Raw genomic sequence first — 26,383 nt, forward strand, 5'->3', positions numbered from 1 at the left:
AATATTTTTATATTTTCACATATATTCGCAAAACCTGAACTCCATATCATTTAAGTAACTAATAAAAGTCTACTGTTCTTCTGTCTTTCTGGTATTTATTTTGATATAAATTTCTGACTCTGGGGAGCACCACTGAGGGTTAACCTGTATACACCACTGAGGGTTAACCTGTATACACCGTATTGGTGAGAATAATTCTCAAGGTGTTTGGTCACCTGATTATGAAGCAATTTCATTGATTATTCTCAGTTTTTTCAGACTATCATCGATTGATTACAATTATCTCAATCTGTGCGGTTCCCTTTATGACCAATTTCCATACTGTACATTATACAATCAAGTGTCGCCCTAGGACAAGAGCTACTGTGCTGTTAGAGCTGATGATGGAGGTATGACGGAGAGATGGGCCTGGGATCCTAGTGTCTAGTACTAATAATACACTGTACGGGAATGGTGGAGTGAATGGAGAACTGGATTAGTCAGGAATGTTGATTCATCCAATCAGACACAAGTTCAGGTCATGCCTTCTGCCTATACCAGGGTGTCCTCGGTCTGCAGGTAATAGTTCTCCTGGGGCAATTACACACATAATATCCATATTCCAGCAGGGTAGGTTCTGATGCTACAATGTCACAGGAAGAGAACAGCGACGGACTCTGCACAGACGCGGTCTGCAATCATAACAGGAGGAATCGCAAAGATCCCACAGGGGACAAGCCCATCACAACCTCACGGAGGTTACAGGAGGAAGCAGGCGGCACCTGGGGAGACATCACATCATTAGTGTACTAACAGTCCCAGCTCCATCCACACGCCTATCTTTTAGTTATTTATTTATTAACAGTTTCTTATATAGCGCAGAAAATTCCGTTGCGCTTTACAATTAGACACAATGATACAACAAAACTGGGTAATAAATAAACAGTCATAGAGGTAGGAGGGCCCTGCTCGCAAGCTTACACTCTATAGGGAAATAGTCATTGATACACAAGGATAGGTGCTATCTATTGCAAGGTTCTAGGTGGGCTGCATGATATCACATCACAGCAATGATGAACCATGGTCAGAAAGAAGGGAAAGTGAAGAAAGAGAAGATATGTGAGTATATGTGTGGACTGTACAGTGAGGATATAATCGGATAGGAAAGCTTATGAAGGTTGAGTGAGCGGTTCTGGAATGTGATAAGCGGCCTGAAGAGATGAGTTTTCAGGGAACACTTGAAGGTTTGGAGACTAGAGGAGAGTGTTATTGTGCGTGGGAGGGCATTCCACAGAGTGGGTGCAGCCTGAAGGAAGTCCTGCAATCGTGCATGGGAGCGGGTAATGAGTGTGGATGAGAGACGTAGATCTTGTGAAGATCAGAGAGGTCGGGTTATCTATGTAATAGTAAGGTCTGTCCCGTCTCCAACATACATGTGCAGTGGGGGGCAGGTGGAGAAGTGTCCGCCCAGCATGGCAGTAAGTATGAGGCAGGATGGAGCTGGGGGTGGCACTAATGGACAGAGTTGGGGGGAATGGTAAACAAGAGGTGGTTGTGGACAAACTAAGCAGCAGAGAGGGGTGACCAGTCAGGTACTACAGATCCTCTTTATACATGAGACCTAAGGGAAGGTTATATGTTTATTATCCAGTTGTGTTATTCCCAATATAGTCCATATACTGCATACATGCTATCACTATCATTCCACACAATCATCACATCATCCCTGTGTCTTCTATACACCACTGTGCAATCCCTAGCGTTATCATATACATATTTTTGCTCCCAGTCTCCCATTAATAAGTTCACTTTAAAAAAAATAAAATGATTTCACATTCTTACTGAGAGCCTTCAGGTATGTGGAACGGCAATGGGGACTACTTTTGCACCCAACTTCTTGAACTACAAGTGAGGGTGTGGAGTCCAAGCTTCCACCCTTAGGTGATTCTAATAAGCCTCAGTTCCTACATTGCTGTCTGCATATTACAGGTAACTGGTACCTGGATAAATTGATATAATGTGTTAGTATTAGGGATATTATGGACCCATCTGATGGGGTTCCCCTGGACGTGGTGGACGGGAAGCATTTTTGGACAAATGTGCTAAATACCTCAGTTACACTCCATGTTAGTTGTACAGTTTATTATAAGTATAGTTAGAGCTTAGAGTGCACACATGCATTTCTCTAGCATCCATAAGGGATATTTGGGTCAGATTAGTACGATGGGGTATAGATGGGTCCAAAGGAGCCAGTGCACTTTAAATTTCTTCAGCTGGGTGTGCTGGCTCCTCCCCTCTATGCCTCCTCCTTCACGGCAGTTTAGAAAAAAGTGCCCTCAGGAGAGGATGCACACTGCAAGCTCCAGAGTTTTTCTTCAAATTCAATTAAACATTTCTTTCTTTCGGTATGCTGTTTGGGCAACAGCATACCTGCGCCGGGGGAGTTAGGGGGGGGCGGTCACTGGCCTCTTGAGGTGCAGAGCCGCTTCCCCGCTGCAAGACCACTGGGGCTGTTTGTTCAGCGGGGCACTGCGCCTTGGCTGTCGCAGCCGCAGCATGCCGCAGCATGCCGCACACCCCTAACGCTGCCTGAAGGAGATCATCGGTGGTGAGTACACACCGGTGACCCCGCTAGGGGGGTTCCCCAGTTCACTGTGCGGCAGAAGCGTGGGTGAGGCGTACGGGTCCCTCCTGGGGGGGACCCGCTGTAGCCCTTGCGTGAGACTGGCTAAAATATCTTGTACCAAGCATTTATGTGAGGCTACAAACACTTAGGAAACATGGCCAGTATAAATATTACACAGTAGCTCCAGCAGCATTGGGTGCGCTGGGGTCCTCTCTCCTGTGTCTCCTCTCACATGCAATATGGTAGGCTTGTATTGTATTTCAGGCTGTGTTGTATGTGTATTATACCTGTTTTTCTTCTTCACAATGGTAAAACAGACATGCAGTGTATGTAATGCTAAATTCTCCCCTATCTCATCAGGCTTAACATTATGTGAGCAGTGTAGTCAGTCATCACAAAGTGCTGATAACAATGTGGGGAAGAGTCCAGAGACCTCCTGGCTGGGGGCTATAAAAACTATGATGTCTAATATGTCATCTTAACTCACTGCAAATGCCAATAAGACTCAGGAACTGCAACAAGCAGTGGCAATTCTCACTGCTAAACCACCACCCCTGTCTACTACAGGTGCACAAAAATGTGCTTTACCTGCACTACTATCAGATACTGATGATGATATACAGGTGGATGGGGATGATGTGGATTCCATAAGTGGGGTTTCCACCCATACCCAGGGTTTCGAACCCCTCAAATTGGCTATTAGCTCCCCCTGGAGGATGCTAATACTCAGCAGTAATTTTTCCTCCCACAAGACAAATTGACAGTCACATTTTCTGACTCTAAGGAATTGGATGATTTATTTAAAATAGCCTGGAAAAATCCAGATAAAAAATATCAGGTGTCCAAACGGTTTTTGCATACCTTCCCCTGTACCCGTGAAGGCAGGAAATTTTGGGAAGAATCTCCAGCAGTAGACATCTCAGTTTCTCGCCTTTCTAAAAATGTGGTACTCCCTCCTCCAGGCTCCTTTACAGTAAAGGACCCAGCAGACAGAAAAATTGAGACCACTCTGAAATCTATCTACACTGCTGCAGGTGTAGCTCAAAGACAGGTCATTGCAGGTTGCTGGATGACACATGCAATTTATTCCTGGGTTACTCAAATTCAGGAAGGTATCTCGGGTGATATGACCTTAGTTACTACTGTAACTTTCCTAAAACACATTCAGGACACAGCAAGAGTCCTCTGTGACTCCCTTAAAGAGATTGGCAAATATTAATGCTAGGACCATGGCTATGGCTGTGTCTGCGCGCAGAGCCAAATAGTTGCGGCAGTGGATTGCTGATGCTGACTCCAAACGTAATGTGGAATCCCTTCACAGGTGAATGGCTTTTTGGAGGTGAATTGGATGCATGGATTTTCAAAGCTACTGCTGGGAAATCCACGTTTCTCCCTTCAGGGGCTCCGCCTGCTAGACGTATCTACCCGGGACTGTTTACTCAGTCCTTTCGGTCCTCCAGATTATGATCTAGGGCCAGGGGGACTCCAATGCAGCTATAGGCTCCAGAGGTAAACCTAAGAAACCAGCCATTGCTGGATTTCAGGACCAGAGCACCAGTTCTGCTTCCGCAAAGACTTCAGCATGATGGTGCCCACCCACCCCAAGGGGATCTCGTGGTGGGAGCTTGGTTATGTCATTACAGCCACATCTGGGATGGTTCCTGCCAAGATGCTTGGGTAAGGGACCTTATCTCTCAGGGTTACAAGCTGGAGTTCGACGCTGCTCCTCCCCAACAATTTTTCAAATCAGGCTTACCAGCTTTGGAAATTATGCGTATTACGCTACTACTGCTCATAAACAAGTTGGTTCAGTCCCAGGTCATTGTTCCAGTACCCCTACAACAACGAGGACAGGGTTACTACTCCAGTCTGTTCGTAGTACCACAACCAGACAGATCTGTGAGACCCATTCTGAATCTGAAGTCCTTGAATCCTTACCTGAAGGTTTTCAAATTCAAGATGGAATCTTTAAGGGCGGTGATCGCAAGCCTGGAACAACAGAAATTCCTAGTGTTCCTGGATATCAAGGATGCCTACCTCCATATCCCAATTTGGCCTCCTCATCAGGCCTATCTGTGGTTTGCCCTAATGAACGATCACTACCAGTTTCAGGCGTTGCCCTTCGGCCTGTCTACAGCTCTGAGGGTGTTCACAAAGGTGATGGCGGAAATGATGTTTCAGCTCAGGGTCCAGGGGGTCAACATAATTCCATACCTGGATGATCTCCTGATAACAGCGAGTACCAGGGAGCTTCTATTGCTCCATATAGATTGCACTACTTCTTTCTCACCACGGGTGGATCCTCAATCTGCAGAAGACCCACCTGGAACCGACTCAGTGGCTCCCATTTCTCGGGATGCTCCTGAATACTGTAGCACAGAAAGTGTTCCCCCCCCAGAGGAAAAAGTGAGAACACTTCAAGAAATGGTTTGCATGGTGCTCCGACCTGCTCGAGTATCCATTAATCTTTGCATAAAATTCTTGGGAAAGATGGTGGCCTCGTACGAGGAGATACAGTTCAGTAGGTTTCATGCCAGACCATTCCAATTGGATATCCTGAACAAGTGGTCCGGTTCCTATCTTCAGATGCACCGGATGATTCGGCTGTCACCCCAGGCCAGGATTTCACTCCTGTGGTGGCTATAGTCTTCCAACCTGCTGGAAGGTTGACGCTTTGGGATTCAGGATTGGATCCTCCTCACGATGAATGCGAGTCTGAGAGGAAGGGGAGCTGTCACCCAGGGGGCACATTTCCAGGGCAGTTGGTCTGCCCAAGAGGCCTTCCTTCCGATCAACATCCTGGAACTTCTGGCCATCTACAATGCTTTGATTCAGGCCTCCCCTCTACTCTGGGATCGGGCGATCCAGGTTCAGTCGGACAACGCCACAGCAGTGGCGTACATCAATCAACAAGGAGAGACCAAAAGCAGAGCCTGCATGCGAGAAGTGTAAAGAATACTCTTCTGGGCAGAAAGAAATGCAGGAGCACTGTCCGCAAACTTCATTTCGGGGGTGGACAACTGGGAAGCGGATTTCCTCAGTCGCCACGATCTCCACCCTGGGGAGTGGGGACTACACCCTCAGGTGTTTCAACAGATCATCGACAGGGGGGGCTGCCCACAGATCGACATGATGGCCTCTCGCCTCAACAAGAAGCTTAGTTATTGCTCGCAAACCAGAGACCCTCAGGTGAGCGCAGTGGATGCGCTGACGCCTTGGCCTTACCAGCTGGTCTACCTATTTCCTCCGATACCGTTGATCCCCAGGGTACTCAAGAGGATCAGGCATCAGGGAGTGCAGGCAATCATGATTGCCCCGGATTGGCCCCGAAGAACGTGATACGCAGCTCTTCTGGACTTGTCCGTAGAGAACCCTTGGCCTCTGCCGCTAAGAAGAGATCTTCGGCAAGGACTGTTCGTCTACCCGGACTTACAGCGGCTTCGTTTGACAGCATGGAAGTTGAGCGGAACATCCTAGCTCACAAAGGGCTTTCCAAAAGGTAATTGCCACTATGGTGCAAGCCAGAAAACCTGTGACGTCAAAACACTATCATCATATTTAGCGGAGATATGTCTCTTGGTGCGAGGATCACACATATCCATCTGCGGAATTCCACTTGGGGAGATTGCTTAGTTTCCCTCAGACTGAAGTGGATAAAGGCTTATGTCTTGGATCCCTTAAGGTCCAAATTTCAGCTCTTTCCGTCTTCTTCCAGAAGAAGTTGGCTCTCCTGACAGAAGTTCAGACCTTCTTGTAAGGGGTGCTTCACATACAACCTTCCTTTGTGCTGCCTACGGCACCTTGGGATTTGGATGTGGTGTTATGCTTTTGACAGTCCTCCTGGTTTGAACCTCTGATGACTGTAGAAGACAAGTACCTCACATGGAAGATGGTGATGTTACTGGCCCTGGCTTCTGCTAGACCTGTCTCAGAATTAGTGGACTTATCGTGTAAAAGTCCCTACTTGGTCTTTTACGAGAACAGAGCGAGGTCAGGACTAGACAGCAGTTCCTGCCGAAGGTGGTCTCCGCGTTTCACTTGAATCAACCTATTGTGATTCCGTCCAGTTGTGGCACTTCTGCCCCTCCGGACGCATTGGATGCAGTGCGAGCCTTGAAAATCAATAAGAGTGCTCGGATCAGAAATACGGATTTTTTGTTCGTGCTGTATGATGCGCAGAAAAACGGTTGCCCTGCTTTAAAGCAGTCTATTGCTCGTTGGATTCAGCCAACTATCCAATAGGCCTATGCGTCGGCAGCCTTACCTGTTCCACAGTTTCTGAAGGCCCACTCTATGAGATCAGTGGGGTCTTCCTGGGCGGCTGCCCGTGGAGTCTCGGCCCTGCAACTGTGCCTAGCTGCTACCTGGTTGGGGAAGAACACCTTTGTGAAGTTCTACACATTTGATACCCTGACCAGAGGATATCCAGTTTGGGCAGGTGGTGCTGCAGATGTCTCCGCACGTTCCCGCACGTTCTGGAAGTTTTGGGACATCGCCATCATACTAATGTGTTCCCCAATATCCCTTATGGATGCTAGAGAAAATAGGATTTTAAATACCTACTGGTAAATCCTTTTCTCATAGTCCATAAGGGATATTGGACGCCCGCCTCTGTGCGGTGACTTTCTGCAGGTTCTCTGTTCTGTGTTACCTGTTCAGCTGTTGCTGTTTTGTGTTGCCAGCTGTTGCTGTCCCGGTTATGTTATTGGTGTGCTGGTGTGTAAATCTCACCACACTTATTGTTATGTTCCTCCTCTCAAGTATGTCATTCTCCTTCAGGCACTGTTTTACCTATAACTGCCTGTGGGAGGGGCATAGAGGGGAGGAGCCAGCACACCCAGTGAAGAAATTTAAAGTGCACTGGCTCCTTTGGACCCGTCTATACCCCATCGTACTAATATGTCCCCAATATCCCTTATGGACTACGAAAAAAGGATTTACTGGTAGGTATTTAAAATCCTATTTTCTCTTTCCTGAAAAACACTAGAAGTCTCAGCATGAAATTGTTCTTCAGATAAGAACTTATTTGGTTCTATTAGGAACAAGGCCTCATATACATTACATTATACTCACATGGGCATTGCAATAGAATACTGCACTATAGGGTGCTACAGGTTCTCTCTGTCTCCTCATGCTGATGTTCCCACCAAATGGATTCAAGTGGGTCCATGATATGGAGATCACTGAGCACGCACCCCACATGCTGGACTATTCCTAGTGACTGCTATATAAGAGAGACATACATCCAGACGGGTGGTCTTCAGTATGCCGGCGGTCGGGCTCCCGGCGACCAGCATACCGGCGCCGGGAGCCCGACAGCCGGCATACCGACACTTATTCTCCCTCGTGGGGGTCCACGACCCCCCTGGAGGGAGAATAAAATAGTGTGGCGCGCCACCGTGCCCGTAGCGCGGCGAGCGCAGCGAGCCCGCAAGGGGCTCATTTGCGCTCGCCACACTGTCGGTAAGCTGGCGGCCGGCCTCCCGGCGCCGGTATGCTGGTCGCCGGGAGGCCGGCCGCCGGCAGATCGTAGTGAACCCATCCAGACAAGGTCTTGCACACATGGTATCGTAGGGTCCTCTGCCGGAGTGCACTCTTCATATGTGTATTGGTCATCACTTAGTATATACAGCGAGAGAGACATCCATACACAGATACATGTACACCTACACCCCCCCTACCCAACATATACACATACAGCATACTTACAGCGCCCTCTATGTGCCAAGTGACAGCAGTATAGTGAGACAGAGGAGGGCAGTCATCCCCTCCGCCCATCTCTGTCTCCCAGCTCTGGACCTCTCATGGGGTGACATTCCTGGAACATGGAGGGAGAGATGAGATTGTCGCCCTGTATCGCCTCCTACAGACAGAACCATCTATCTGCCACTTACTGATGCTCTTACTGCAGACCCTCCTCTCTCCGGCCACCACACAGCAAGAGACGGAGACCCCAGAGGTCGTGTTCAGCGCAAGTCCCCCAGATATGTTGTACAGTTGGGTCTGGGGGTGCTGCTCAGTCCAGGTTTCATTCCTGCTATCTGCCACATGGGGGGATGACTTCCAATGAATGTACCCCTTGGGATAACCCCCTTGGGAGGAGCACCTGGCTGTGTTTTCTGTTCCCATCTCTCCGCTCCGGACTGTGATCTGTGGTTGTGAAAACTCCGCTGTGAATGAAACCATTGTTATTAGTAAGAATGTAACAACCCCATCTTAGTATCCTCCCTCACTATGCATCCCCCACCCCAATGTGCAACCCCCACCCCAATATCCTTCTACACTGTGCATCACCCATCCCAATATCCTCCTCCAGTGTGCAACCCCCACCCCAATGTCCTCCAATGTGCAACCCTCACCCCAATATCCTCCAATGTGCAACCCCCACCCCAATGTCCTTCTACACTATGCAACCCCACCCCAATATCCTACACTATGCAACCCCACCCCAATATCCTCCCCTACTATGCATCCCCCACCCCAATGTGCAACCCCCACCCCAATATCCGTCTACACTGTGCATCACCCATCCCAATATCCTTCTACACTGTGCAACACCCACCCCAATATCCTTCTACACTGTGCAACACCCACCACAATGTCCTCCTCCAATGTGCAACCCCCACCCCAATGTCCTCCTCCAGTGTGCAACCCCCACCCCAATATCCTTCTACACTGTGCATCGCCCATCTCAATATCCTCCTCCAGTGTGCATCCCCCACCCCAATGTCCTCCTCCAGTGTGCAACCCCCACCCCAATGTCCTCCAATGTGCAACCCCCACCCCAATGTCCTCCAATGTGCAACCCCCACCCCAATGTCCTCCAATGTGCAACCCTCACCCCAATATCCTCCAATGTGCAACCCCCACCCCAATTTCCTTCTACACTATGCAACCCCACCCCAATATCCTCCAATGTGCAACCCCCACCCCAATGTCCTCCAATGTGCAACCCTCACCCCAATGTCCTCCAATGTGCAACCCCCACCCCAATATCCTTCTACACTATGCAACCCCACCCCAATATCCTACACTATGCAACCCCACCCCAATATCCTCCCCTACTATGCATCCCCCACCCCAATGTGCAACCCCCACCCCAATATCCGTCTACACTGTGCATCACCCATCCCAATATCCTTCTACACTGTGCAACACCCACCCCAATATCCTTCTACACTGTGCAACACCCACCACAATGTCCTCCTCCAATGTGCAACCCCCACCCCAATGTCCTCCTCCAGTGTGCAACCCCCACCCCAATATCCTCCTCCAGTGTGCAACCCCCACCCCAATGTCCTCCAATGTGCAACCCCCACCCCAATGTCCTCCAATGTGCAACCCCCACCCCAATGTCCTCCAATGTGCAACCCCCACCCCAATGTCCTCCAGTGTGCAACCCCCACCCCAATGTCCTCCAATGTGCAACCCCCACCCCAATGTCCTCTAATGTGCAACCCCCACCCCAATGTCCTCCAATGTGCAACCCCCACCCCAATATCCTCCAATGTGCAACCCCCACCCCAATGTCCTCCAATGTGCAACCCCCACCCCAATATCCTTCTACACTATACAACCCCCACCCCAATATCCTTCTACACTATGCAACCCCACCCCAATATCCTCCCCTACTATGCATCCCCCACCCCAATGTGCAACCCCCACCCCAATATCCGTCTACACTGTGCATCACCCATCCCAATATCCTTCTACACTGTGCAACACCCACCCCAATATCCTTCTACACTGTGCAACACCCACCACAATGTCCTCCTCCAATGTGCAACCCCCACCCCAATGTCCTCCTCCAGTGTGCAACCCCCACCCCAATATCCTCCTCCAGTGTGCAACCCCCACCCCAATGTCCTCCAATGTGCAACCCCCACCCCAATGTCCTCCAATGTGCAACCCCCACCCCAATGTCCTCCAATGTGCAACCCCCACCCCAATGTCCTCCAATGTGCAACCCCCACCCCAATGTCCTCCAATGTGCAACACCCACCCCAATGTCCTCCAGTGTGCAACCCCCACCCCAATGTCCTCCAATGTGCAACCCCCACCCCAATATCCTCCAATGTGCAACCCCCACCCCAATGTCCTCCAATGTGCAACCCCCACCCCAATATCCTTCTACACTATGCAACCCCCACCCCAATATCCTTCTACACTATGCAACCCCACCCCAATATCCTTCTACACTGTGCATCACCCACCCCAATATCCTCCTCCAGTGTGCAACCCCCACCCCAATGTCCTCCAATGTGCAACCCCCATCCCAATATCCTCCTCCAGCGTGCAACCCTCACCCCAATATCCTTCTACACTGTGCATCACCCACCCCAATATCCTCCTCCAGTGTGCAACCCCCACCCCAATGTGCAACCCCCACCCCAATATCCTCCTCCAGTGTGCAACCCCCACCCCAATGTCCTCCAATGTGCAACCCCCACCCCAATGTCCTCCAATGTGCAACCCCCACCCCAATATCCTTCTACACTATGCAACCCCACCCCAATATCCTCCAATGTGCAACCCCCACCCCAATGTCCTCCAATGTGCAACCCCCACCCCAATGTCCTCCAATGTGCAACCCCACCCCAATATCCTTCTACACTATGCAACCCCCACCCCAATGTCCTCCAATGTGCAACCCCCTCCCCTACTATGCATCCTCCACTCCAATGTGCAACCCCCACCCCAATCTCCTCAAATGTGCAACCCCCACCCCAATGTGCAACCCCCACCCCAATCTCCTCCAATGTGCAACCCACACCCCAATGTGCAACCCCCACACCAATGTCCTTCTACACTGTGCATCACCCATCCCAATATCCTTCTACACTGTGCAACACCCACCCCAGTGTCCTCCAATGTGCAACCCCCACCACAATGTCCTCCTCCAATGTGCAACCCCCACCCCAATGTCCGCCTCCAATGTGCAACCCCCACCCCCAATGTCCTCCAATGTGCAACCCCCATCCCAATATCCTCCTCCAGTGTGCAACCCCCACCCCAATGTCCTCCAATGTGCAACCCCCACCCCAATATCCTCCAATGTGCAACCCCCACCCCAATATCCTTCTACACTATGCAACCCCACCCCAATATCCTCCAATGTGCAACCCCCACCCCAATGTCCTCCAATGTGCAACCCTCACCCCAATGTCCTCCAATGTGCAACCCCCACCCCAATATCCTTCTACACTATGCAACCCCCACCCCAATATCCTACACTATGCAACCCCACCCTAAAATCCTCCCCTACTATGCATCCCCCACCCCAATGTTCAACCCCCACCCCAATATCCATCTACACTGTGCATCACCCATCCCAATATCCTTCTACACTGTGCAACACCCACCACAATGTCCTCCTCCAATGTGCAACCCCCACCCCAATATCCTTCTACACTGTGCATCACCCATCCCAATATCCTCATCCAGTGTGCAACCCCCACCCCAATGTCCTCCAATGTGCAACCCCCATCCCAATATCCTCCTCCAGTGTGCAACCCCCACCCCAATGTCCTCCAATGTGCAACCCCCACCCCAATGTCCTCCAATGTGCAACCCCCACCCCAATATCCTTCTACACTATGCATCCCCACCCCAATATCCTCCAATGTGCAACCCCCACCCCAATGTCCTCCAATGTGCAACCCTCACCCCAATGTCCTCCAATGTGCAACCCCCACCCCAATATCCTTCTACACTATGCAACCCCCACCCCAATATCCTACACTATGCAACCCCACCCCAATATCCTCCCCTACTATACATCCCCTACCCCAATGTGCAACCCCCACCCCAATATCCGTCTACACTGTGCATCACCCATCCCAATATCCTTCTACACTGTGCAACACCCACCACAATGTCCTCCTCCAATGTGCAACCCCCACCCCAATGTCCTCCTCCAATGTGCAACCCCCACCACAATGTCCTCCTCCAATGTGCAACCCCCACCCCAATGTCCTCCAATGTGCAACCCCCACCACAATGTCCTCCTCCAATGTGCAACCCCCACCCCAATGTCCTCCTCCAATGTGCAACCCCCACCACAATGTCCTCCTAAAATGTGCAACCCCCACCCCAATGTCCTCCAATGTGCAACCCCCACCCCAATGTCCTCCAATGTGCAACCCCCGCCCAATGTCCTCCTCCAATGTGCAACCCCCACCCCAATGTCCTCCTCCAATGTGCAACCCCCACCACAATGTCCTCCTCCAATGTGCAACCCCCACCCCAATGTCCTCCAATGTGCAATCCCCACCACAATGTCCTCCAATGTGCAACCCCCGCCAAATGTCCTCCAATGTGCAACCCCCACCCCAATGTCCTCCTCCAATGTGCAACCCCCACCCCAATATCCTTCTACACTATGCAACCCCACCCCAATATCCTCCCCTACTATGCATCCCCCACCCCAATGTCCTCCAATGTGCAACCCCCAAGCCAATGTCCTCCTCCAATGTGCAACTAGAGATGAGCGCCTGAAATTTTTCGGGTTTTGTGTTTTGGTTTTGGGTTCGGTTCCGCGGCCGTGTTTTGGGTTCGACCGCGTTTTGGCAAAACCTCACCGAATTTTTTTTGTCGGATTCGGGTGTGTTTTGGATTCGGGTGTTTTTTTAAAAAAACACTAAAAAACAGCTTAAATCATAGAATTTGGGGGTCATTTTGATCCCATATTATTATTAACCTCAAAAACCATAATTTCCACTCATTTTCAGTCTATTCTGAATACCTCACACCTCACAATATTATTTTTAGTCCTAAAATTTGCACCAAGGTCGCTGGATGACTAAGCTAAGCGACACTAGTGGCCGACACAAACACCTGGCCCATCTAGGAGTGGCACTGCAGTGTCACGCAGGATGTCCCTTCCAAAAAACCCTCCCCAATCAGCACATGACGCAAAGAAAAAAAGAGGCGCAATGAGGTAGCTGACTGTGTGAGTAAGATAAGCGACCCTAGTGGCCGACACAAACACCGGGCCCATTTAGGAGTGGCACTGCAGTGTCACGCAGGATGTCCCTTCCAAAAAACCCTCCCCAATCAGCACATGACGCAAAGAAAAAAAGAGGCGCAATGAGGTAGCTGACTGTGTGAGTAAGATTAGCGACCCTAGTGGCCGACACAAACACCGGGCCCATTTAGGAGTGGCACTGCAGTGTCACGCAGGATGTCCCTTCCAAAAAACCCTCCCCAATCAGCACATGACGCAAAGAAAAAAAGAGGCGCAATGAGGTAGCTGACTGTGTGAGTAAGATTAGCGACCCTAGTGGCCGACACAAACACCGGGCCCATTTAGGAGTGGCACTGCAGTGTCACGCAGGATGTCCCTTCCAAAAAACCCTCCCCAATCAGCACATGACGCAAAGAAAAAAAGAGGCGCAATGAGGTAGCTGACTGTGTGAGTAAGATTAGCGACCCTAGTGGCCGACACAAACACCGGGCCCATTTAGGAGTGGCACTGCAGTGTCACGCAGGATGTCCCTTCCAAAAAACCCTCCCCAATCAGCACATGACGCAAAGAAAAAAAGAGGCGCAATGAGGTAGCTGACTGTGTGAGTAAGATTAGCGACCCTAGTGGCCGACACAAACACCGGGCCCATTTAGGAGTGGCACTGCAGTGTCACGCAGGATGTCCCTTCCAAAAAACCCTCCCCAAACAGCACATGACGCAAAGAAAAATAAAAGAAAAAAGAGGTGCAAGATGGAATTGTCCTTGGGCCCTCCCACCCACCCTTATGTTGTATAAACAAAACAGGACATGCACACTTTAACCAACCCATCATTTCAGTGACAGGGTCTGCCACACGACTGTGACTGATATGACGGGTTGGTTTGGACCCCCCCCCAAAAAAGAAGCAATTAATCTCTCCTTGCACAAACTGGCTCTACAGAGGCAAGATGTCCACCTCATCATCACCCTCCGATATATCACCGTGTACATCCCCCTCCTCACAGATTATCAATTCGTCCCCACTGGAATCCACCATCTCAGCTCCCTGTGTACTTTGTGGAGGCAATTGCTGCTGGTCAATGTCTCCGCGGAGGAATTGATTATAATTCATTTTAATGAACATCATCTTCTCCACATTTTCTGGATGTAACCTCGTACGCCGATTGCTGACAAGGTGAGCGGCGGCACTAAACACTCTTTCGGAGTACACACTTGTGGGAGGGCAACTTAGGTAGAATAAAGCCAGTTTGTGCAATGGCCTCCAAATTGCCTCTTTTTCCTGCCAGTATAAGTATGGACTGTGTGACGTGCCTACTTGGATGCGGTCACTCATATAATCCTCCACCATTCTTTCAATGGTGAGAGAATCATATGCAGTGACAGTAGACGACATGTCCGTAATCGTTGTCAGGTCCTTCAGTCCGGACCAGATGTCAGCATCAGCAGTCGCTCCAGACTGCCCTGCATCACCGCCAGCGGGTGGGCTCGGAATTCTGAGCCTTTTCCTCGCACCCCCAGTTGCGGGAGAATGTGAAGGAGGAGATGTTGACAGGTCGCGTTCCGCTTGACTTGACAATTTTCTCACCAGCAGGTCTTTCAACCCCAGCAGACTTGTGTCTGCCGGAAAGAGAGATCCAAGGTAGGCTTTAAATCTAGGATCGAGCACGGTGGCCAAAATGTAGTGCTCTGATTTCAACAGATTGACCACCCGTGAATCCTTGTTAAGCGAATTAAGGGCTCCATCCACAAGTCCCACATGCCTAGCGGAATCGCTCCGTGTTAGCTCCTCCTTCAATGTCTCCAGCTTCTTCTGCAAAAGCCTGATGAGGGGAATGACCTGACTCAGGCTGGCAGTGTCTGAACTGACTTCACGTGTGGCAAGTTCAAAGGGCATCAGAACCTTGCACAACGTTGAAATCATTCTCCACTGCGCTTGAGACAGGTGCATTCCACCTCCTATATCGTGCTCAATTGTATAGGCTTGAATGGCCTTTTGCTGCTCCTCCAACCTCTGAAGCATATAGAGGGTTGAATTCCACCTCGTTACCACTTCTTGCTTCAGATGATGGCAGGGCAGGTTCAGTAGTTTTTGGTGGTGCTCCAGTCTTCTGTACGTGGTGCCTGTACGCCGAAAGTGTCCCGCAATTTTTCTGGCCACCGACAGCATCTCTTGCACGCCCCTGTCGTTTTTTAAATAATTCTGCACCACCAAATTCAAGGTATGTGCAAAACATGGGACGTGCTGGAATTTGCCCATATTTAATGCACACACAATATTGCTGGCGTTGTCCGATGCCACAAATCCACAGGAGAGTCCAATTGGGGTAAGCCATTCCGCGATGATCTTCCTCAGTTGCCGTAAGAGGTTTTCAGCTGTGTGCGTATTCTGGAAACCGGTGATACAAAGCGTAGCCTGCCTAGGAAAGAGTTGGCGTTTGCGAGATGCTGCTACTGGTGCCGCCGCTGCTGTTCTTGCGGCGGGAGTCCATACATCTACCCAGTGGGCTGTCACAGTCATATAGTCCTGACCCTGCCCTGCTCCACTTGTCCACATGTCCGTGGTTAAGTGGACATTGGGTACAGCTGCATTTTTTAGGACACTGGTGACTCTTTTTCTGAGGTCTGTGTAAATTTTCGGTATCGCCTGCCTAGAGAAATGGAACCTAGATGGTATTTGGTACCGGGGACACAGTACCTCCAACAAGTCTCTAGTTGGCTCTGCAGTAATGATGGATACCGGAACCACGGTTCTCACCACCCAGGATGCCAAGGCCTCAGTTATCCGCTTTGCAGTAGGATGACTGCTGTGATATTTCATCTTCCTCGCAAAGGACTGTTGGACAGTCAATTGCTTGGTGGAAGTAGTAAAAGTGGTCTTACGACTTCCCCTCTGGGATGACCATCGACTCCCAGCAGCAACAACAGCAGCGCCAGCAGCAGTAGGCGTTACACGCAAGGATGCATCGGAGGAATCCCAGGCAGGAGAGGACTCGTCAGAATTGCCAGTGACATTGCCTGCAGGACTATTGGCATTCCTGGGGAAGGAGGAAATTGACACTGAGGGAGTTGGTGGGGTGGTTTGCGTGAGCTTGGTTACAAGAGGAAGGGATTTACTGGTCAGTGGACTGCTTCCGCTGTCACCCAAAGTTTTTGAACTTGTCACTGACTTATTATGAATGCGCTGCAGGTGACGTATAAGGGAGGATGTTCCGAGGTGGTTAACGTCCTTACCCCTACTTATTACAGCTTGACAAAGGGAACACACGGCTTGACACCTGTTGTCCGCATTTCTGTTGAAATAGTTCCACACCGAAGAGCTGATTTTTTTGGTATTTTCACCAGGCATGTCAACGGCCATATTCCTCCCACGGACAACAGGTGTCTCCCCGGGTGCCTGATTAAACAAACCACCTCACCATCAGAATCCTCCTGGTCAATTTCCTCCCCAGCGCCAGCAACACCCATATCCTCCTCATCCTGGTGTACTTCAACACTGACATCTTCAATCTGACTATCAGGAACTGGACTGCGGGTGCTCCTTCCAGCACTTGCAGGGGGCGTGCAAATGGTGGAAGGCGCATGCTCTTCACGAACAGTGTTGGGAAGGTCAGGCATCGCAACCGACACAATTGGACTCTCCTTGTGGATTTGGGATTTCGAAGAACGCACAGTTCTTTGCGGTGCTACTGCTTTTGCCAGCTTGAGTCTTTTCATTTTTCTAGCGAGAGGCTGAGTGCCTCCATCCTCATGTGAAGCTGAACCACTAGCCATGAACATAGGCCAGGGCCTCAGCCGTTCCTTGCCACTCCGTGTGGTAAATGGCATATTGGCAAGTTTACGCTTCTCCTCCGACAATTTTATTTTAGGTTTTGGAGTCCTTTTTTTACTGATATTTGGTGTTTTGGATTTGACATGCTCTGTACTATGACATTGGGCATCGGCCTTGGCAGACGACGTTGCTGGCATTTCATCGTCTCGGCCATGACTAGTGGCAGCAGCTTCAGCACGAGGTGGAAGTGGATCTTGATCTTTCCCTAATTTTGGAACCTCAACATTTTTGTTCTCCATATTTTAATAGGCACAACTAAAAGGCACCTCAGGTAAACAATGGAGATGGATGGATACTAGTATACAATTATGGACGGACTGCCGAGTGCCGACACAGAGGTAGCTACAGCCGTGAACTACCGTACTGTGTCTGCTGCTAATATAGACTGGTTGATAAAGAGATGTCGTAGTATGTATGTATGAAGAAGAAAGAAAAAAAAACCACGGTTAGGTGGTATACAATTATGGACGGACTGCCGAGTGCCGACACAGAGGTAGCCACAGCCGTGAACTACCGTACTGTACTGTGTCTGCTGCTAATATAGACTGGTTGATAAAGAGATGTCGTAGTATGTATGTATGAAGAAGAAAGAAAAAAAAACCACGGTTAGGTGGTATACAATTATGGACGGACTGCCGAGTGCCGACACAGAGGTAGCCACAGCCGTGAACTACCGTACTGTACTGTGTCTGCTGCTAATATAGACTGGTTGATAAAGAGATGTCGTAGTATGTATGTATGAAGAAGAAAGAAAAAAAACCACGGGTAGGTGGTATACAATTATGGACGGACTGCCGAGTGCCGACACAGAGGTAGCCACAGCCGTGAACTACCGTACTGTACTGTGTCTGCTGCTAATATAGACTGATTGATAAAGAGATGTAGTAGTATGTATGTATAAAGAAGAAAGAAAAAAAAACCACGGGTAGGTGGTATACAATTATGGACGGACTGCTGAGTGCCGACACAGAGGTAGCCACAGCCGTGAACTACCGTACTGTACTGTGTCTGCTGCTAATATAGACTGGTTGATAAAGAGATGTCGTAGTATGTATGTATGAAGAAGAAAGAAAAAAAAACCACGGTTAGGTGGTATACAATTATGGACGGACTGCCGAGTGCCGACACAGAGGTAGCCACAGCCGTGAACTACCGTACTGTACTGTGTCTGCTGCTAATATAGACTGGTTGATAAAGAGATGTCGTAGTATGTATGTATAAAGAAGAAAGAAAAAAAAACCACGGTTAGGTGGTATACAATTATGGACGGACTGCCGAGTGCCGACACAGAGGTAGCCACAGCCGTGAACTACCGTACTGTACTGTGTCTGCTGCTAATATAGACTGGTTGATAAAGAGATGTCGTAGTATGTATGTATGAAGAAGAAAGAAAAAAAAACCACGGTTAGGTGGTATACAATTATGGACGGACTGCCGAGTGCCGACACAGAGGTAGCCACAGCCGTGAACTACCGTACTGTACTGTGTCTGCTGCTAATATAGACTGGTTGATAAAGAGATGTCGTAGTATGTATGTATAAAGAAGAAAGAAAAAAAAACCACGGTTAGGTGGTATACAATTATGGACGGACTGCCGAGTGCCGACACAGAGGTAGCCACAGCCGTGAACTACCGTACTGTACTGTGTCTGCTGCTAATATAGACTGGTTGATAAAGAGATGTAGTAGTATGTATGTATAAAGAAGAAAGAAAAAAAAACCACGGGTAGGTGGTATACAATTATGGATGGACTGCCGAGTGCCGACACAGAGGTAGCTACAGCCGTGAACTACCGTACTGTGTCTGCTGCGACTGGATGATAAATAATGATATAAAAAATATATATATATCACTACTGCAGCCGGACAGGTATATATATTATATAATGACGGACCTGCTGGACACTGTCTGTCAGCAGAATGAGTTTTTTATAGAATAAAAAAAAAAACACCACACAAGTGAAGTCACACGACGAGTGTTTAACTTTTTCAGGCAATCACAATATAGTATACTACTAACTATACTGGTGGTCAGTGTGGTCAGGTCACTGGTCAGTCACACTGGCAGTGGCACTCCAGCAGCAAAAGTGTGCACTGTTTAATTTTAATATAATATGTACTCCTGGCTCCTGCTATAACCTATAACTGGCACTGCAGTGCTCCCCAGTCTCCCCCACAATTATAAGCTGTGTGAGCTGAGCACAGTCAGATATATAATATATACATAGATGATGCAGCACACTGGGCTGAGCAGTGCACACAGATATGGTATGTGACTGTCTTGTACTCCTGGCTCCTGCTATAACCTATAACTGGCACTGCAGTGCTCCCCAGTCTCCCCCACAATTATAAGCTGTGTGAGCTGAGCACAGTCAGATATATAATATATACATAGATGATGCAGCACACTGGGCTGAGCAGTGCACACAGATATGGTATGTGACTGAGTCACTGTGCGTATCGTTTTTTTCAGGCAGAGAACGGATATATTAAATAAAACTGCACTGTCTGGTGGTAACTGTGGTCAGTCACTAGTAAACTCTGCACTCTTTACACTTCTACAGTACTCCTAAGCTCCAGTAAATCAGGTCAATCTCTCTCTCTCTCTCTCTCTCTCTTCTAATCTAAATGGAGAGGACGCCAGCCACGTCCTCTCCCTATCAATCTCAATGCACGTGTGAAAATGGCGGCGACGCGCGGCTCCTTATATAGAATCTGAGTCTCGCGAGAATCCGACAGCGTCATGATGACGTTCGGGCGCGCTCGGGTTAACCGAGCAAGGCGGGAAGATCCGAGTCGCTCGGACCCGTGAAAAAAAACATGAAGTTCGTGCGGGTTCGGATTCAGAGAAACCGAACCCGCTCATCTCTATGTGCAACCCCTGCCCAATGTCCTCCAATGTGCAACCCCCACCCCAATGTCCTCCAATGTGCAACCCTCACCCCAATGTCTCCAATGTGCAACCCCCACCCCAATATCCTTCTACACTATGCAACCCCACCCCAATATCCTCTCCTACTATGCATCCTCCACTCCAATGTGCAACCCCCACCCCAATGTCCTCCAATGTGCAACCCCCACCCCAATGTCCTCCAATGTGCAACCCCCAACCCAATGTCCTCCAATGTGCAACACCCACCCCAATGTAATCCAATGTGCAACCCCCACCCCAATGTCCTCCTCCAATGTGCAACCCCCACCCCAATGGCCTCCTCCAATGTGCAACCCCCACCCCAATGTCCTCCTCCAATGTGCAACCCCCACCCCAATGTCCTCCCATGTGCAACCCTCACCCCAATGTCTCCAATGTGCAACCCCCACCCCAATATCCTTCTACACTATGCAACCCCACCCCAATATCCTCCCCTACTATGCATCCTCCACTCCAATGTGCAACCCCCACCCCAATCTCCTCCAATGTGCAACCCCCACCCCAATGTCCTCCAATGTGCAACTCCCACCCCAATATCCTTCTACACTATGCAACCCCACCCCAATATCCTCCCCTACTATGCATCCTCCACTCCAATGTGCAACCCCTACCCCAATCTCCTCCAATGTGCAACCCCCACCCCAATGTGCAACCCCCACACCAATATCCTTCTACACTGTGCAACACCCACCCCAATGTCCTCCAATGTGCAACCCCCACGCCAATGTCCTCCTCCAATGTGCAACCCCTGCCCAATGTCCTCCAATGTGCAACCCCCACCCCAATGTCCTCCAATGTGCAACCCTCACCCCAATGTCTCCAATGTGCAACCCCCACCCTAATATCCTTCTACACTATGCAACCCCACCCCAATATCCTCTCCTACTATGCATCCTCCACTCCAATGTGCAACCCCCACCCCAATGTCCTCCAATGTGCAACCCCCACCCCAATGTGCAACCCCCACCCCAATGTCCTCCAATGTGCAACCCCCACCCCAATGTCCTCCTCCAATGTGCAACCCCCACCCCAATGGCCTCCTCCAATGTGCAACCCCCACACCAATGGCCTCCTCCAATGTGCAACCCCCACCCCAATGTCCTCCTCCAATGTGCAACCCCCACCCCAATCTCCTCCAATGTGCAACCCCCACCCCAATGTCCTCCAATGTGCAACCCCCACCCCAATATCCTTCTACACTATGCAACCCCACCCCAATATCCTCCCCTACTATGCATCCTCCACTCCAATGTGCAACCCCCACCCCAATCTCCTCCAATGTGCAACCCCCACCCCAATGTCCTCCAATGTGCAACCCCCACACCAATATCCTTCTACACTGTGCAACACCCACCCCAATGTCCTCCAATGTGCAACCCCCACCCCAATGTCCTCCAATGTGCCACCCCCACCCCAATGTCCTCCTCCAATGTGCAACCCCCACCCCAATGTCCTCCTCCAATGTGCAACCCCCACCCCAATGTCCTCCTTCAATGTGCAACCCCCACCCCAATGTTCTCCTCCAATGTGCAACCCCCACCCCAATGTCCTCCTCCAATGTGCAACCCCCACCACAATGTCCTCCTCCAATGTGCAACCCCCACCCCTATGTCCTCCAATGTGCAACCCCCACCCCAATGTCATCCAATGTGCAACCCCCACCCCAATGTCCTCCAATGTGCAACCCCCACACCAATATCCTTCTACACTATGCAACCCCCACCCCAATGTCCTCCAATGTGCAACCCCCACCCCAATGTCCTCCAATGTGCAACCCCCACCCCAATGTCCTCCAATGTGCAACCCCCACCCCAATGTCCTCCTCCAATGTGCAACCCCCACCCCAATGTCCTCCAATGTGCAACCCCCACCCCAATGTCCTCCTCCAATGTGCAACCCCCACCCCAATGTCCTCCAATGTGCAACCCCCACCCCAATGTCCTCCAATCTGCAACCCCCACCCCAATGTCCTCCAATCTGCAACCCCCACCCCAATGTCCTCCAATGTGCAACCCCCGCCCAATGTCCTCCTCCAATGTGCAACACCCACCACAATGTCCTCCTCCAATGTGCAACCCCCGCCCAATGTCCTCCTCCAATGTGCAACCCCCACCCCAATGTCCTCCAATGTGCAACCCCCACCCCAATGTCCTCCAATCTGCAACCCCCACCCCAATGTCCTCCAATGTGCAACCCCCGCCCAATGTCCTCCTCCAATGTGCAACACCCACCACAATGTCCTCCTCCAATGTGCAACCCCCACCCCAATATCCTCCCCTACTATGCATCCCCCACCCCAATGTGCAACCCCCACCCCAATATCCGTCTACACTGTGCATCACTCACCCCAATACCTTCCTGCACTGTGCATCACTCACCCCAATAACCTCCTGCACTGTGCATCACTCACCCCAATAACCTCCTGCACTGTGCATCACTCACCCCAATATCCTCCTGCACTGTGCATCACTCACCCCAATATCCTCCTGCACTGTGCATCACTCACCCCAATAACCTCCTGCACTGTGCATCACTTACCCCAATATCCTCCTGCACTGTGCATCACTCACCCCAATAACCTCCTGCACTGTGCATCACTCACCCCAATATCCTCCTGCACTGTAGCATCACTCACCCCAATACCCTCCTGCACTGTGCATCGCTCACCCCAATACCCTCCTGCACTGTGCATCACTCACACCAATATCCTCCTGCACTGTGCATCACTCACCCCAATATCCTCCTGCACTGTGCATCACTCACCCCAATATCCTCCTGCACTGTGCATCACTCACCCCAATATCCTCCTGCACTGTGCATCACTCACCCCAATATCCTCCTGCACTGTGCATCACTCACCCCAATATCCTCCTGCACTGTGCATCAAATTCTCCCCCAATGTGCAGTGCCCGCCGCACTACACCAGCACCCAGTGCCACCACATATTACACTAGTGCACAGTGCCCAACACACTACACCAGCACCCAGTGCCACCACATATTACACTAGTGCACAGTGCCCAACACACTACACCAGCACCCAGTGCCACCACATATTACACTAGTGCACAGTGCCCAACACACTACACCAGCACCCAGTGCCACCACATATTACACTAGTGCACAGTGCCCAATACACAACACCAGCACCCAGTGCCACCACATATTACACTAGTGCACAGTGCCCAACACACAACACCAGCACCCAGTGCCACCACATATTACACTAGTGCACAGTGCCCAACACACTACACCAGCACCCAGTGCCACCACATATTACACTAGTGCACAGTGCCCAATACACAACACCAGCACCCAGTGCCACCACATATTACACTAGTGCACAGTGCCCAACACACAACACCAGCACCCAGTGCCACCACATATTACACTAGTGCACAGTGCCCAACACACTACACCAGCACCCAGTGCCACCACATATTACACTAGTGCACAGTGCCCAACACACTACACCAGCACCCAGTGCCACCACATATTACACTAGTGCACAGTGCCCAATACACAACACCAGCACCCAGTGCCACCACATATTACACTAGTGCACAGTGCCCAACACACTACACCAGCACCCAGTGCCACCACATATTACACTAGTGCACAGTGCCCAATACACAACACCAGCACCCAGTGCCACCACATATTACACTAGTGCACAGTGCCCAATACACAACACCAGCACCCAGTGCCACCACATTTTGAGGCTTATTCCGTTACTACCACGTACTGCTCTGCCTCCGTTGGTGGCCTCCTGTCTGTGACTGTAAGCTAATGCTGCTACAAGGCCGTCCCCTGGTGTACATCCGTGTGTATGAATGATCGAAGGCTGAGCGTCCGCTGTAATATGGCCTGGTGCATCTGTAGACACCACCATTGGTCGCACCATTGAAACACTTTTCTATCTGACTACGGCCTCCCATGTGAGTCTGTGTATGTATCTGCTTTCCCCTACACACTGGTGACCCTTCCATAACACGCCCATGGGATGGGCCAACTCTGTGTGTACACCAAGCCACATCCCTGTCACTGCCCAGAATGACCAGCTACATACCAAACACATTTCTGACACTGTGCCTCTCCTGTGCACTGAAATCTCTGTGAGCGCGCTGTCAGGACGCATGCCCACATAAACCACCATCAGTCCCCCAGTGGTGACCCTTATATGCTGTCTGTAATCTACGCCACGTACCCCAGATGGATAGCAGCACTTGTCCGCTGTCTTCCAGCTCATATTCATGGTCATTTAGCAGAAAGATGTGGCAGTCATACTGTCCCTCATCCCAACGACTGACGTGTGACAGGGAAAGCGTCAGGTTGTCCTTGAACAGGTGGGTGCGCTTCTGGTAACTCAGTTCTTGGTGATCCGGCTGCTCCTGGCCATTGAAGAAAGCAAACACCATTGTTGGGGAATTGCTGGAGCCAGATTTCTGCACGTACAGACGTAGCGTTTGCCACTGAGTTATGCTGGGTAAGGGCACCAGGCATGGAATATTTGCTGTGTGCCCCACTTGTGCCTGCACCAGGTGCCGCTGAGCTGTACCTGCCAGAGGGGAAAGTATTGAACAAAAGGCAGAGGGAAAGCGTTATACAGTGCAACTTATATTAAAGATTAGAATCAGCAGCATCAGACTTTAGGGGCTAATTTATTATAGGACAAAATGAGCTATTGTGGTGGAAATGGATGTTTACTAAGGGGACACCATCAGCGATAACCCCATACTCTATTACCATAGGCAAAGTATGACAGAGTCACCAACAGGTGATGGGACACAATAAGTAACAGCTTCTGGCCTTCCCCCACCACTAGGGGGAGACAGAGACCTCAGTGATGATAACCAATGAACAAGAAGAAGAGGAACAGCTTTATCTAATTGTGGCGCACACAAGATATGTACAAATCACATAAAATATAGCTTTTATTAAGGAGATTTAAAAACCAACATCTGTGAAATCTCAAGTTTTAAGGCCTTGAAAAGACTCGTTGTGAAACGTGCGTCGGCGATTACACTGCACCCCCATGCTGCACTAAAATACATGAAATATCAATGTCAAAGAAGATGCTTTTTAGTTAAGAATTAATAATATATGATCGGAGGCGGGATAGACGCCGGTGTTGCTGAGTGAACGCGATCTGCAATAATTGATATACAGGGTGATTAAAAAGTCGCAGTACACCCTTTTGTTTCAAAAACTGCAGGAAATGAGAAAATTGAATACTCCAGTAAGGTATGGGTGAGGTGGGCTATCTTTTAGGGCGCCATCTTGAAATCGACCATCTTGAATCTAAGTCAGTTTTTTCAAATGGAAAGGGGGTTGTGTAACATGTCAAACAATATCAGAATTTGCTGAAACGATTTTCGCTTACTGGAGTATTCAGTTTTCCCATTTCCTGCACAGTTTTTGAAACAAAAGGGTGTACTGCAACTTTTTAATCACCCTGTATTTATACAGTGCCCCTAGGGGAAAATTATCTGTCTGATGCATTGTCTAAGACATATCGCTTGTACATAGCTACTAGAGACCGGGAGACGCTAAGCAAGCGCTCCCAGCCTCTGTAGCCATAACTACTAATGTGTCACTATGATTTCTAGGATTATACTAAGTATTAGATATAGGAGGCATAATACATGCGATATTAACACTGAGCATATAAATGCAACTACTGTCCTTAGTGTCCCTGCATAGTCCTTACACTTTGATTATAGGTGCAGGAAATACCAGTAGCAGAACCTGGTGGGGTCAGTAGTAAGGTGGCATTAGACATATAGCCTACAACTATATCATTGATTACCGCAGACTCTATAGAGTCATCTACACCCAGGGTGAGAATTGTACTGTGGCTCAGGGAATAATTCATAAATAAATCACAACCTTACCATAAAGTCAGCACTTTACTTATATCACCTTAAATAAGAGGTAACATTCACCCTACAGCCCAGGACGGTCACATATATCCCCTGATGTGACTATAGCAATGTTCTGTCCAGGTCTCCAGGTTATATGGCATTCTAAATAATGGGGGTCATTCCGATTTG

General features: G+C 49.8%; 1 protein-coding gene across 1 annotated transcript; it reads right to left on the reverse strand.

Moving 5' to 3' along the window:
• Positions 1–293: 293 nt before the first annotated feature.
• On the reverse strand, positions 294–24,814 carry LOC134988750 (T-lymphocyte activation antigen CD80-like). The gene is made up of 4 exons (XM_063950573.1): positions 24,538–24,814; positions 8,500–8,775; positions 8,315–8,423; positions 294–761 (listed from the first exon to the last, which is right to left on the reverse strand). Exons 1-3 carry the CDS (start codon positions 24,746–24,748, stop codon positions 8,323–8,325), a joined length of 588 nt encoding a protein of 195 aa, XP_063806643.1. The 5' UTR covers positions 24,749–24,814; the 3' UTR covers positions 294–761; positions 8,315–8,322.
• Positions 24,815–26,383: the final 1,569 nt, after the last annotated feature.

Source organism: Pseudophryne corroboree, chromosome 2 (assembly GCF_028390025.1).
Source record: "Pseudophryne corroboree isolate aPseCor3 chromosome 2, aPseCor3.hap2, whole genome shotgun sequence".
NCBI lineage: Eukaryota > Metazoa > Chordata > Amphibia > Anura > Myobatrachidae > Pseudophryne > Pseudophryne corroboree.